Here is a 14,535-nt window from a genome sequence, read left to right as displayed (position 1 = left end):
GTAAAACACCTCATTGTGGATAATAAAACATTAATTTTTCATCTGTCACTTGGCAGAAGGGGATATCTTTGCTTAATAAAATGTGTAAATTCTAGCCTTTTTTCTTCAAAATAATCCACTGGGAATGAGAAGAAAAGTATGTGGAGGTATAGATGAGACAAGATTGTCCCAGAGCTGGTAATTATTGAAGCTGAGCGATGGTACACACAGCTCATGGTATTATTCTGTCTGCTGTTGTATATGAGAAGCTGTCCACAATGAAATAGCTTTCTGAAAAATTCTAAATGGTGTGTATTTTCCATTTATTTGAGTTATAAAAAATTTCAGTTCTTACATGGGAATGCCCTGCAAACCCTTAGCAAAAGTAACCTGGTGGATAAATGCTTTTCTCCTTTCACTTTAGATGACTTTAAGCCGGCATCTATAGACACTTCCTGTGAAGGAGAGCTTCAGGTCGGCAAAGGAGATGAAGTCACAATTACGCTGCCGCATATCCCTGTAGGTTTTATCCCACTGTTGTTTTTTTTAATGTGGAATCACAGTGAATCCTCATATTCTATGTTATTGCAATTTGATTTTCCTCCTATTTAAATATATCTAGATTTCTGAAGTGCCAGTATAAGGGAAAAAGGAATTTTGGGGGTAGGGCAGGGTAGAATTCATGCTTCCCAGGTACTTGAGTAAAAATAATTCTTTGTCATTTTCCCCAAGCTCCCTTTTCCCCCATTTGTCCCAAAGTAGACAAGGTTCCTGTGTGGACACCTGGCCCCTCCCTTAGACACACATAGCTTCCCCCCAGCAGCTACAGAGAGAAAGGCCCAGGTGCCCTACGGATGTAAAGCAGCAGCTTAGGAGTGCAGAGGGCAGGAGCAGGGTCGACACGGGTCGTGAGTCTGGCAAGGGGTGATGTGCAGGCTGGTGGTTTCAGCCAGAAACCAGAGGTGTAGAGCCTTCAGCCCATTTAGGGCTGAGGAACCCAGTTAAAAGCTGAATGGAGAAGCCTTGCCCGAGGTGGCGCTCTGATCACAAAGCCCAAAGGATCAGACAGAATACTCTTAATGACCATGGGTCAGTGCATGTCCCAGCCCTGTCCTGGAACATCAGTTCTCGGTAACCAGTGATAGAATGAAAAGGCTCTGGACAGGGAGACCTGGGAAGCTTTGTGCTGGGGAAAACTTATTGTCTGCTAGTTCAAACTGCTATCTCATTACTTGTTGCCTTTGGCAAGTTACATCATCTCCCTGTGGACCTTAGTTTCCCAAATGTAAAATGAAGAGGTTACATCAATGGTCCCTAAGGTCTCTTCCAACTCTTAATTTTTACTGTATGAATAAGGAGTCAAGCAGCCAAGCAGTTTCTGATTCCATACAGAGGATTAAATGCTGTATTTGGCAAATATTAATGACCACCTACTGGATGCTGCCTCACTACTAGGTACTGAGAATACAGTCTTGAACAAAACAAGCACGTTTCTTGCCCTTAGCGAGTTTAAATAAATATAAGAAAGTGTAGCACTTATTTTGGAAAATCTGGGAAGGCTTGCCTGAGGAAGTGACCTTTGAGCAGATTTGAATGTTGAATAATTAAAAGGGAAGGAGAGGGTGGGATGTTGCAGGCAGAAGCCCTGTTAAATCCCTGCAAGAAAGAGCTTGGGTCTGAGAGAAGGCCAGCTCCTTCTGCTCTGGAGCCTGCAGAGCCTGCGGCGAGTGGAGCCGGGCAAGGTGGAAGGGCCAGGTGGCTCGTTTAAAGATTTTCTTCTTTGGCCTTAGAGTGATGGGTAGTGATTCAAGGGCTTAAGCGGGTGAATGGAATGATGTACTTACTGTGAACCAGCCAGAATAACGAGCTGCTGTTGGAGAATGCTCTGTGGTTACTTGGCATGGGGGGAAGCCTGGACTCTCCTATTACAAGGAAGTACAGAGGTCACTCACTAGCTTTACTACTTACAGTGAGAGCTCTTCTCAGTGTCAGACACGTAATGCGTAATTTATGTTTCTCAGTTCACATTTTACCATTATTTGTAACATTTCCCAAATCCCTGGAAAAATGTACAGTAATTTAAAAATTTTATATTTATTTCTTGGTTACTTAGAGCCAGTTGCACAGTCACAGATTCTTGCCGTACTGTTATTTCCTCTTTATTTTTGCTTGGGAAGCCAGCAGGAGTTAAAATACAAATCGGTTCATTCTGTTCCTTTTTGAGTAGCTCTGATAAAAGATGTGATGAGGTAAAGCCACCTGTAAATTCAGTTTTGATGTGCATAACTGGTGTGTTTGGTTTGATTGTCTGAATTGTACTTTTGTGGCGTGTAGGGATCCACACCACCGATGACTGTGTTCAAGGGGAACAAGCGGCCTTACCAGAAGGACTGTGTGCTTATTATCAATCACGACACTGGAGAATATGTGCTGGAAAAGCTCAGCAGCAGCATCCAGGTCAAGAAAACAAGGTATGTGAAGAAGCAGATACAGATCAATGTGCCGTTTCTGTAGATTTACATTATCTATTCAGTTATTTTATAAGGATGTGAGAACCTGGGTGCTTCGTGTTGTTGGCAGTCTCAGCAGCTTCACCTCTCTCTTCTCAGATAAGTCAATAAAATATTTTTTCCTCAAAGGCAATAAAGAGAGATAATGCTTTTAAGACCTGAAACATAGAAAACATTGCGGAAAGGAGTGTACTGTATGATTAAATCAGTTTTATTAATTTCATGATGGTTGATATAGTACCACCAAAGGGATAAGGTTTAAATTTACAGACTTAAAGTTATGAAAGAATAATTTAATAATATATATTCTTGGGCTTCCCTGGTGGCGCAGTGGTTGAGAGTCCGCCTACCGATGCAGGGGACACGGGTTTGTGCCCCGGTCCGGGAAGATCCCACGTGCCGCGGAGCGGCTGGGCTCATGAGCCATGGCCGCTGAGCCTGCGCGTCCGGAGCCTGTGCTCTGCAATGGGAGAGGCCACAACAGTGAGAGGCCCGCGTACAGCAAAAAAATAAATAAATAAAAATTAAAGAAATAATAATAATATACTTTATTAGAGTGAAAACATTAAATTTTTACAAGGTACATTTGAGGTCATTATTACACCAAAGTAAAGCTTTGTCTATTTTTTTTGAACAATGAGCTCTCTGATTTTTAATTCAACAGACATTACATGTGTCATGTGAAGCCAATTAGATTTTATTTTAAAGTCAAGTTTCATTCTGTAAATAGAAGTAACCCAGTGGTTCTATTTATATCGTGATACAATAATTATTGTCAATTGTTTTAAAGAGAGTATTTAATGTTTTTTTGCTTATGCTTCCTCAAGCCATTTTTCTTTACTCATTCCACAAAAAGTAAAAGTACCTACCATTTATTGAGGGTACTTTATTTATTTATTACCACGTGCCAGGCACTGTGCTAGATGTTTTACGTGCATTATCTAATCTTTACAAATAACTTTTGAAAAGGTAGTGTTGTTACCCTTTCACTCACTCACTCTCTCTCAAACACACACACGCGCGCGCGAGACGAGACTGAGGATCAGTGAGATTGTGACTCACAGTGTGTTTGTGTTGATTACCTCCACCAGCCAGGTGCTGCTCTTAGGCCTGTGAGAGCTGATGATTGTGGGAGTTTGACTTACTACTCAGTGTCATCTGGGACTAGCAGTATTTTATCACTTAGGTGTTTGTTAGAAGTGCAGGATTTCAGGACATACTAAGTCAGAATCTGCACTTTAACAAGATCCCCAGGTGATCTGTGTGGACACCAAAGTTTGAAAAATGCTGAGCTAGTCCATTTACAGAAGAAATTGTTAATAGGTAGCATTTCCTTGGTCTGGGGTGGAGTGCTCTGCCTACCTGCCAGCAAGAGCTGGCCTGTGACAAAATGAGCAAGCAGTAAATAGGTAATGGAAAAAATTGCTAACAGGCCAGTATTTCAAGAGCTAGTTTAATAACTCACGTGTAATTGTAATTTTATACTGCACACAAGGTGAATAGTTACATTTTCCGTTATTAAAATGGGTTCTCGTAATTGCACTATATCCCACCTCTGTGTCTTACCTGCTGCTTGATATAAAATGTGAGCTCCGTGAGGGCAGCGAGTCTGTTTTATTCGTCTCTGTGTCTCTGGTGCACGGTGCAGAGCTGGAATGCAGTAGAATGAGTAGTTTGTGTGATAAAATTAACAAATATCAGTATTTTGAAGCTGTCTGTAGAGAGCCTGGGCTTCTGCAGAGACTTCCAGGTGCTTGGTAAACGAGGCAAACCTGAGAACCACTGTTCTTGCTCCTCCAGTTTAAAGTCCGTATCTCATTTCAGAGCTGAGGGGAGCAGTAGAATCCAAGCCCGAATGGAACAGCAGCCTGCGCGTCCCCCACAGCCATCACAGCCACCACCGCCTCCGCCACCTGTGCCATTCAGAGCTCCAACAAAGCCTCCGGTTGGACCCAAAACCTCTCCCTTGAAGGATAACCCCTCACCTGAACCTCAGCTGGATGATATCAAAAGAGGTAGAGAGCATTTTCTGGAGCCATGGTAGCAACTTGGAGGAGGGTATTGATGTTTTTGTGGAGATCACGAGACCACGCACACGGCGGCGTGGGCATTCTCCGCCATCGTAACAGTTTCCGCAGGGCCCGCCGTTCCACAGGTGATGGCGGGCGGGGTGGGGCGGGCTGTGGAGGCGAGGTTTACCACTTGGCTCGTTTGACAAGGGAGAGTCCAGGACAGTGACCTGAGCTGTGGCTGTCTTTGCAGCTTTCTGCTTAGAGGCCTGAGGCTTAAACAAGCCTGCCTGCCATCTAAAGGTCCATACAGCACACCTTTTAAGGCTTTGAAAGAAGAGAATTACAAGGTACTGGGGGTAAAAACCAAGTGTGCCAATGTTAGTATAGTGTCTAGGTTAAGTTCCACGACCACTGCTTTGTATTAACAAAAGTGCGTAAATATGATAGCACCTGGGACACTGGGGACGCTGGCCTAGAAGGACTTAGAGGTCTGGTCGGGCTCTCCAAGGTAAAACCAAGACAGAGGCACTCACCTTGGCTCTCTCCCCCACACAGTGGATGGTTTTAGTTGTCCAGACACTTAGAAAGTTATGAAAGTAAGTGTTATATTTCATATTTGTGAAGTTCTGTGAAACAAAGTTAAACCCATAACAGTAGTAAACAGGAAAAGATAAAAAGTTGCCCTTGGGAAGTTTGCCTTTTCCACCCTGTGGAAATACTGTCTTTTCACAAACGAGATCACTCTCTGCATGGTACACAGTTCTTAAGCCTCTGGATTTTTTTTTTTTTTTTTCTCATGGATATTGGAATGCTGTCTATGGAAGTTTTCACTTTAGTCGAACAGGAATTGGACCACGACAGGTTGTTGTTGCCAGTTATGCTTAAAGGAACCATAGTCATTTAAGGCCTCATGGTAGGTTTGGACAGGAAAATCTGGCATCTTCCTTGCTGTAGCCTATGGTGAATCGTTAATGTACTCACTCACATTAAAGTGGTCAGGTAGAACATGTGTTTCCTTACCTGCTTTACATTTATTAACGTTGCGGTACCTGAAGGCATGCTGTAAGTCAAATGTGTAAAGCACAGAGGAGGGGTGTCGTCCCGCCATCTTTCTTCAGCCACCGCGGCTCCTCCTGTGAGCCTTGTTTACCTGTGGAACGTGAACGCTGGAAAGGCCCCCAGAGGCTGTCTGCTGTGGCCCGTCCTTTTTCCGGAGCATCTTGGAAAATTTATTGCCTTCCACCTGGGTCTCCCTGCTGGTCAGAGGTGGATCCAGAGCAAGAGCTCAGACCTTCCAGTTCCTGGTCAGGTATTTTTGAGCCCATGAGCAGAATGTTGCTCTTCTCTTATTCGGTGTTTAATCCCATAATTCAGAATTCTTTTTTTTTAAAAGTAGATAAAGGCAAAATAGACTTAATTCATTTCTCAGAAGAATCATTATCCTGGAGCAGTCTGCTTTTTGGTTATTTTGGGTGAATTAAATGTTTCCATTGCCTCTCTGGAGGTGTGTTAGATGTTTTTGTTTGTTGGTTTTGCTTTGGGTCATTTTGTTTGTTTTTAAGGATTCAAGAAGCAGGAGTTCATTTTCAGTTATCCCTCGTTGCTCTTGGTTTTGCCAGCTTACTGTTTACAGAGGCTTACTGTTTACAGAGGCGCTGACCCCCGTCCCGTCATTTATTCCAGAGCTGAGGGCCGAGGTGGACATCATCGAACAGATGAGCAGCAGCAGTGCAAGCAGCTCCTCAGACTCCGAGAGCTCGTCAGGAAGCGATGACGACAGCTCCAGCAGTGGAGGCGAGGACAGCGGCCCCGTGTCCCCTCCGCAGCCGTCACACCAGCAGCCCTACAACAGCAGGCCGGCCGTCGCCAATGGAACCGGCCGGCCGCAAGGAAGCAACCAGCTCATGTGCACCCTCAGTAAGTGCACGCTCCCGCTTCTGGGCCGAGGCGGAGGCTTGGGGTGGGGAGAGGGAATGTCAGGCCAGAGCTGGAACTTCTGTTCATCTTACACCAGAGTCTATAAACCTGATGGTACTTAAGGCATAAGAAGGGGTCCTGACAAAGGCAATTTGAAGCAGAAAAGAGTAAGTTACCAAACAGTAAAAAGAGAAAAAGCACAAAACTGTTCCATCTCTTTTCTTTTCCTTATTGGCACAAATTAGGTTTTGTGAGTTCTGGAACGTGTTGAAACGTGAGCCGCAGAGCTCTGTACTTTTGCATATACCAGGCTTTAGGGGTGCCGCCTGCCCCCACCCAGTCCCCCACCTCCAGGTTTTATACAGTCCTGAGAGCCCAGTGCCATCAGAGTGCGGTATCCCATGCCCACAGAGTTGGGAACCTGTGCCCTTAGAAGGTGTTTGGCGACCAGCTAGCCTTCGCAGGAGGGAAGGAAGGGACATTATAGGGTCTGGTGGCTTTGAGTGCAGTTGGTAGTAAAGCAAAGCAGGGGAGAACAAAAACAAATGTCTTTGTCTTGGAGGTGGGGAGAGTGCAGGTTCTCTGCGCCCTCCTCTCTCCTGACTCCTGGAGTTGGATGTTCTCTTCCGGTCTGACTTCTGTGAGGAGGCTGGAAGGTCAGGAGGCAGTGGCGGGGAAGCTAGCCTAGGTAACCCTGCTCCTGTGGGCCGGGCAGAGGTCACTCTCAGCCCCACACTGTAGACGTCATGTAAGCCCCTGAGGTGAGGCCCGGCCCCAGCCTTGTAGGGCCGTAAAGAGCATCCCTGGCCTCTACCCACTTAGGTGCCGGAGCACCTCCTGCTTTCCTCCAGTGTGTCAACCCAGAATGTCTCCCGGCATTGCCAAGTGCCCCTGTGGCGTTGGAATCAGTGCCAGTGGAGAACCACTGTGCTGGGCGTTGCTCTACTATCTGAGTGAGTTCAACACTTTTGTGACGTCAGTTAAGGCTGTTATCTGCTATCTTGTTAACACAGGCCCAGCTTCTGGATAGCAGGGTATACTTGATGCTCTTTTCAGTTGGCTTGGGAGAGTAAGTTTCACACTGCGAGTTTGGAATTCACAGTGGAGAACGACCAGACAGCTACTGTGGCTATAACTCAGCATCTTCATTTTGCCCAGTCAGTGCTAAACTATTCCTTAGAATAAAAGAGCCAAAAATGGCTCAGTGCTGCTTACCTACCTACCAGCGCCTTAAACTTCTGTTAGCTCTTCATAGCTCCAAGTCCTCCTGGCCCGCAGCTCTTCCATGGCAAGACCTTAATCTTTGCATACCTCATATACAGTAAAGTACTGGAGTTATTTAAACCAGGATCGTCAACTGGAACCAATTGATAAGCCCTAAAATCACAGTAAATAGCGCAAATTTGGTAAACCCTAATGTGAAAACTTACAGAGTAATGATAATATTGTTTTTCTGAATGGTAATGTGTATTATATCTTCTCCCCCCACAAAAAAACAAATGGATCAGTTTGAACCTGGGTCAAATTGATTGCATAAGAAATTTCAGAACTGAGATTTCAGGTCCATAACACTGACCTGTTTATGTGCATGTCACCTTCTTTGTAAGTGATGGCGCTTAGCTCTGCTGATTGGAGGTTGTCAGCTGGTGCTGATCCCATCGCCTTCTCCACGTCTAGAGCAACAGATGTCACCTTTTTTGGTCTCAGACTTCTTTATGTTGTAAAACTTTTGAGGACCCCAGAGAGCTTTTGTGTGTGTAGCTTATATCTATCAATATTTACCATATTAGAAATTAAAACTGAGAAATACTTAAAATAGTAATTCGTCTAAAAGAACAACAGTAAACCATCACCTGTTAAGAAAAATAACATTTTTATGAAAAATAAATTTTCGAAATAAAAAAAAAATTTAATATGAAGAGTAACATTGCTTTAAAAGTTTGCCAATCTCTTTAACATCTGGCTTAGTACAAAGCTGGATTCTTACATCTGCTTCTGCATTCAATCTGTTGCCGTAAGTTGTTTAGGTTGAAGTATATGAAGAAAATGTGGCATCACATAGATATGTAGTTAGAAAAGAGAGGCCTTCAGGTCGAATCCTTCTGAAAGGGTCTCAGGGACCCCAGGGTTCTCAGAACAAACTTTGAGGAGAGGTGGCCTAGAGATTAGTAATCCAGAAATACAGAAGTTCACTTTTCTTCTTTTCCGAGTGGTATCAACTGGGGTCCTGTTATTCTTATCGTATTAGATGGGAAAACTTACATTCTTCACTCCTAAAACCTAAATGTCACACACTGGACAAAACTTTGAGGCTTTATAGAGCTCATTAGTTCAGATTTGTGGTATAAGGTAATGTGAAGATTCTGGCCAGAGGGGTCGGGGGGTACTGGATTAGTATATGAGTGGTATGCACAGTATAAATAGTATTCAGCTTCCTTAACAGGAAGCCCAACTTGGTATTATTTTCACTTTTATAAAGCAACTTAATATGAACAATTCTACTAGACAGTGAGTCATTTATAAATATTTTTTGTCATTTATTGATACACGTATGTCTAGCCTATCCCTCCCCTGTTTTATCCCAGAGAGCAGTATTGCTGTGCTTTGCAGATACCAAAAATAGCAATTCCTTTAAAACGTTGACTGCACCAGTTCTGTCACTGAGCCAAATCGGTTTTCCTCCCTAATTAAATGGAACTGGCCTGGTTTTACTGTAGTGTGAGAGCCCAGGCAGTCAACCAAAGAACCGTGGGGAAGTCATTTTTAAATTGGGTACTTTGGGTTTGATTTTGTTTTCTCTTTATAGGAAATGACTTGCAGTTGAGTGAGTCTGGCAGTGACAGTGATGACTAGAGCCGGACCTTTTGAAATCAACTTTTTGTGCACAGATCTGCTGCGAGACTGGGCTGCTTTAGCGTGGAGTCCACGCCGAGAGGAAAACGTGGGGATCAGTGACTGTAGGAGGAGTTGGAGGCTCTGGAGCGCTCAGATGTGCATGTCTTTAACATAGCGGTGATGGGTGATTTTCTTGTGTAATTTTTGAACAATGTCATGTTTCAAAGTTTTAAGTAGATCTATAGCAGAACTAACAGAATTATATCTCTTATTTGGTTAACACTGTTAACGAAAAACAGACAAATGTGCCCTGGTTTAGGTTACTCAAAGGCCATTTCTTCACCTAGCCAGTGATCCAGTTGTAAACCTCAGCAGCCACCAGCTTGGCCAAATGGTCTGCACCAGTGAAATGAAACACAGTCTTTGAGGGGTGGGCAGGGAGGGAAACCTCAAACTGCAGCATAGATGCATGTTTAAACCACTTTCAATTATTGACACAAAGTGGTGAGGAAGTTCTGTCTGACCCAGCCTGAGAAGCCTGTGTAGAAACGGACTTCAGGATGGAGTCCGAGAGGGTCAGCTGGGGGGACCTCGGAGCTCTGCTGGCTCAGCCCCTCGTCTGTGCAGTGCTGGTTTAGGGCTAGTGTCTTGCCCCCAGTCCGGGCTTTTCCCACTGCTCCCAACCCTGAATCTCACTTACTAGAACCAGAGATTCTAGTTAAGTACACATGGGACTTAACAGTTGTGCATTGGAGCTTTTATTGGATTCCAAAAGGAAGAAGTGTTGGCTACTTCTAGCTCCAGTTTAGATCCAAACAGTCCCTAAGTACATGAGGCTAGGGGAGCAGATTAAACCAGCAGCCGCTGTGCTGATGCATGTGACTCGATTAAATTGAGGCTTTTAGTTCCATGTGGATCCATAATGAGTGTGTTTCTTTCAGTAGGTTTCAGTGGGGCACTAGGAATGGTAGAGAGGTGAGGTGAAGAAGCCTCTTTGAGCAAATGAGCTGGCAGCCGGTTTCCAGACCAGAATCTGGATAGGAGTCGTGCAGTGTGAAACGAGCACATGTTTTGATAAGGTTTTTCTGTTCATGCTTTTGTACCACTGTTTGTGCCTGACTCCCAGACTGATTTGTATTTATTATATGCAGCTAGAAGAAAGTCACAGGTTGCCGTCTGCACTGTGCAGTTTCCAGATGAATCTGTTGTTGCAGGAAACTGGTGACTAGTAAATGTTCTGTATGCAGCAAATGTGTGATAAGTCGTCCCATAATTAGTATGGAGTAGCCCATTTCTCTAATTAGAATGACTGTGTCCTGAGAAATTTCTGTCTCCTTTGGTTCAGTGGTATAAAGAATATTAAGAGTGATTTTTCTTCCTCGAGGTGGCCTCTCCCTCCCCAGCTAGTGGAGGGAAGCAGTCTGGACCTAGAAAGAAATTAGATGATCCATGGTGGGGGCTTAGAGCTGAGCCTTGCAGAGTCACCTTTTAGACCCGCACAGTGACTCCAGTGAGCTGGAGAAGGGGGCCTGGTAGCACGCTCACGCCACTCTGCCAGGTGCCACTCAGGGGTCCACGCCAGTGCCCTGTGCTGGGTTCTCAGCCTGTTAGGAGACTTCAGTGGATTTCATGGCATGTAGGAACTTACTTATAATGAATTGATCATTACATTTTAATTCCTTGGTAATGAAAGCTCAGGGAAGCCAAAAGGTCATGGTTGGGAGACTTGAATTGCTACTGGATGTGAGAATTGTTTCACTGCTCTTAACTTGCTCGCTGGGGCAGGTTCCAGGAACTTGAACTATAAATACCTATTTAAGCCTCTCTCTTTTTTTTTTCCCTCCTAGAGTCTTGATATATGTAGACAAAACTGCGGTTTGGGGCCTGTCGGGTCAAGATGTTTGTTTCTATAGGAAGTGCTTGCAGGTGGCAGTGGGCTTGGCGAGTTAGGCTCGCTGAGCTCAGACCCTCTCCCCGGCATCCATCCTGCCCAGCCCTGCACAGTGGTAACATCTGCTAGCACAGCTCCCGTTTTGTTCTCTGCACAAAAGCTTTTGGAGGTTCCCTCCCCAAGCCCTCAAGCTTTACCCAGCAGAGTAAGGAATCTTTTCTTTTTGGAAGTGAAGAATCTGGCCTCGTAAACTACTTCTCACGAGTGCCCTCCTGCCAGCCAAACTGGACTTGTTCTTCCTGCCTCCGTGCCTTGTCACTCTCCCCTCCACCAGCCCCACTCAGGGGTCTCTGTGGGTGCCCCCTTCATGGACTCCTCCTCTGTTGGTTTCACCAGCTGGAGTACTGTGTGCACACTCGGACCTTCCTCTTGCTCGAGCTCTGGTTGGTGTGAACTCCTTCAAAGCAGGCACCGTCGTGGTCATCTCTGTTCCCTGGAGGATGCCCAGGAACAGACCTGTAGATGCTCCCAGCCTGGTGGGAAGGGAGCAGAGAACCAGCCAGTGGAGCACAGAGGGCAGACGTAGAGGAAACATTCCAGGTGTTTGGAGACAGCTGGAAGCTATCCATGCTGATTTTCGTGGTTTTGAAGTCTCTAACTGAGTTGTTAAAATTGCCTTTTCTTTGTTCTGTGTAACGTCTGCCGCGCTGTGGTTCGAACGGCGAGGTGTGAAGACTTAAGTCCAAAGCACCTGAGGAGCCATGGCAAGCAAGCCACAGTAAAAACGTGATTTGGGGAAACTTAACAAGCTAGAGGTTTCTCATGATGCCACTCATTTCTGTAGCAGAGTCATATTTTTCTATGTGTGGTATTAATATGTATGTGCTTCAGTGGTGGGAAAACTTGAAAATTCCAAAATCCTTATTACTTCCCTATTTGAGAGGCTGGTTAAGTAGGGTGTGGTGCGGTGTGTGTGTGCGTGTGATGTATTTATTACATTATTTTGAGAGAGTAACCGTCTGTTATGTGGATATACATTGGGTACAGCCAAATTGAATATTTCCATTTGGCGAGGAAGGTAGGATTCATGAAACTCAGGCCTTAACCAGTAGGCTGGATGACAAGACCAATTGAAGCGTTATGAAATGTCTTTTTGTTGCTTCTGTTATCTTTGTCTTGGGTTCATTGTCTCATTCTTTAATGATTATTAAAATCATGTGCCTGAAAGTTTATTTTGCTTGATTATGAGGTAGACATGCACGTTTATATTTATGTAAAGTATTTGCTGTAAAGTGTTTTTGGTTTATTCTCTTAAAAGATCACTATATTTAAGTAAAAAATGAAGGTCAGCAATACACTTCATGTCTTGGTGGGTTTTATTTTCTTACTAGAAATCAATCTAGGAATCAGTGAAAAATGTAGGGTTCTTTTAAGAATCCTTTGTGCTTAAGCCTAATTACCTAAATTGATTCCCTTTTAATTTGGTGTTTATGATCGTTAGGATGTACACTTCAGTTTTAAAAGGTGTGAAGTTCAAAACTAAAGGGTGGCTTTAGCAAGGCACATGGCACCTGAGGCCTTTTTACTGGGTCTGGAAAGGCAGGCTTTTAGCTTTGGGTCTGGGAACCATGCAGGGTTATCCCTAGACATGTATCCTAGTCATTTTAGCTCGCTAGAGTCCTTCCACCTGGAATGCCACGCTGCACAGAAGGACACGTGTACACCTCTGACCCCCAGTCGACACTCACAGTCTGGAAATGGTCCTGGCTCCTGCTTGCCCTCCGCACCTTGGATACAGCGACGCCTACACCTATCTTGTGGTCTTGGCGCCCGGATAGCTGTAAATCCCTACGTGGGAAGTGACCATGTTCTTTTAAATTCTCTGTGGCGTCTTTTACCTATTGGGTGCTCAGTAGATTTGGATTGAAGACAATTACGTGTTCAGAGAACTAGGCCCGGAATCCTCTGCTGCTTATCCTATACCCGGCTCCCTTGTCTTCCGGTGGAAATGGGAGACTTGAGCCAGGACTCTCAGTGGGGAAGTGGTGGTGCATGTCCATCATAAGGGACTGTTGATCCTCAGGTAACTATTGCCACCACAACAGTGTGTAACAAACCATCCCAAAGCTTGAAGCTTAACAGAATAAGCGTTTATTCTGCAATTTAGGCTGGACGTGGCTGGACAGTTCTGGTCTTGACTGGGCTCCTTCCTGTGCCTGGGATTTGACAGGTTTAGCTGGTCTAGGATGACCTCAGCCCTCACAGCTAGGGCAGCTCAGGTGGACTCCATGTCTCTCATCCTCAGCAGCCTGGCCTGGGCATGTTGTCACAGCAGAAGCTGAGGAGCTAGATGAGAGGAGACTACCCCTGTCACAATTGCTGACATCTCATTGGCCAAAGCAAGTCACAGGGCCAAGTTCAGAATCAAGGGGCTGGTGGGCAGATACACTCCAGCAGTCGATGTGATGAGTGGCAAAGTTCTTTGGATCCCGGGAGGTGTGGGAATTGGGGCAGTTACTGCAATCAATCTGCTGCCTCCATGGACCCCATGTCTCCACCTTGGTTGAGAACCCTGGGCTGCATGATCACTAAGGCCCCTCAGGGCTCTCTGGCTTTTCTCCTGGCCAGAGGGATAAAAGTCCGGAAGAGGTAAGGAAGACAGCTTTGTGTTTGTGGTTCCTGCAGAGGGCGCCAAGCCCAAGCCAATGGCTCCTGTAGGCGGGCACTTCACTCTGTACACTGCGTGTAGTTTGCTAACCTACCCTTTCCAACCCAAAGCACCACTCTAGTTACCTATTGCTAAACGACAAACTGCCCCGAAACTTAGTGGCTTAAAACAACCACCATTTGATCTGATGGAATCTTTTGGTTAAGAATTAGGACAGAGCTTGGCTGGGCAATCCTGCTTCTTGTGCTTCAACTGAGTCACTCAGTTGGCAGATGGGCAGGCGTGGCGAGTCCAAGCTGGCCTCACTCACATGTCTGGCGCATGGTGGGTGGCTGGAAGCAGGTTCATTTGGGGCCATACATGGCCTCTGTAGCAAGGCCATCTCATGGAGGCCATCTTACGCGCTGGCTGCCTCCCCCTAGGACAGGTGTTCTGAAAAGCTGCGTGGCCTTTTATGACCTAGCCCAGAAGGCACAGGCATCACCACCGCAGTGTTCTATTGGTCAAAAGCTCACCTAGATTCAAGAGGAAGGGACATAGACCTCCCCCCGGCTTTAATGATGAGTATAAAAAAGCCACCCACCCGAAGTCCCCAACTGTCTTCCCTGTGTTTTTTGCCTAGTCTTCTGCAGTTCTCAGATGAGACATCTCCCCAGGGCAGGCCCTTAGGTCCCTGGTCTAGCAGCATCAGCATCCCCTGAGACCTTGTTAGAAACCCAGATT

General features: G+C 45.4%; 1 protein-coding gene across 2 annotated transcripts in view; it reads left to right on the top strand.

Moving 5' to 3' along the window:
• Positions 1-14,535, top strand: part of EAF1 (ELL associated factor 1) — a 49,038-nt gene that overhangs the window by 1,980 nt on the left and 32,523 nt on the right. Inside the window, exons 2-6 of one of the 2 annotated variants that reach the window (XM_060149580.1) lie at positions 404-498; positions 2,314-2,450; positions 4,314-4,504; positions 6,185-6,418; positions 9,225-12,501. In XM_060149580.1, the coding sequence (XP_060005563.1) occupies positions 404-498; positions 2,314-2,450; positions 4,314-4,504; positions 6,185-6,418; positions 9,225-9,271 (704 nt within the window). In that variant the 3' untranslated portion in view covers positions 9,272-12,501. Of the gene's footprint in view, positions 1-403; positions 499-2,313; positions 2,451-4,313; positions 4,505-6,184; positions 6,419-9,224; positions 12,502-14,535 lie in introns of those variants that run through there. The other variant, XM_060149578.1, reaches the window with a different exon arrangement.

Source organism: Lagenorhynchus albirostris, chromosome 5 (genome assembly GCF_949774975.1).
Source record: "Lagenorhynchus albirostris chromosome 5, mLagAlb1.1, whole genome shotgun sequence".
Taxonomy (NCBI): domain Eukaryota; kingdom Metazoa; phylum Chordata; class Mammalia; order Artiodactyla; family Delphinidae; genus Lagenorhynchus; species Lagenorhynchus albirostris.
This window is presented reverse-complemented; position numbering and strand designations above follow the sequence as displayed.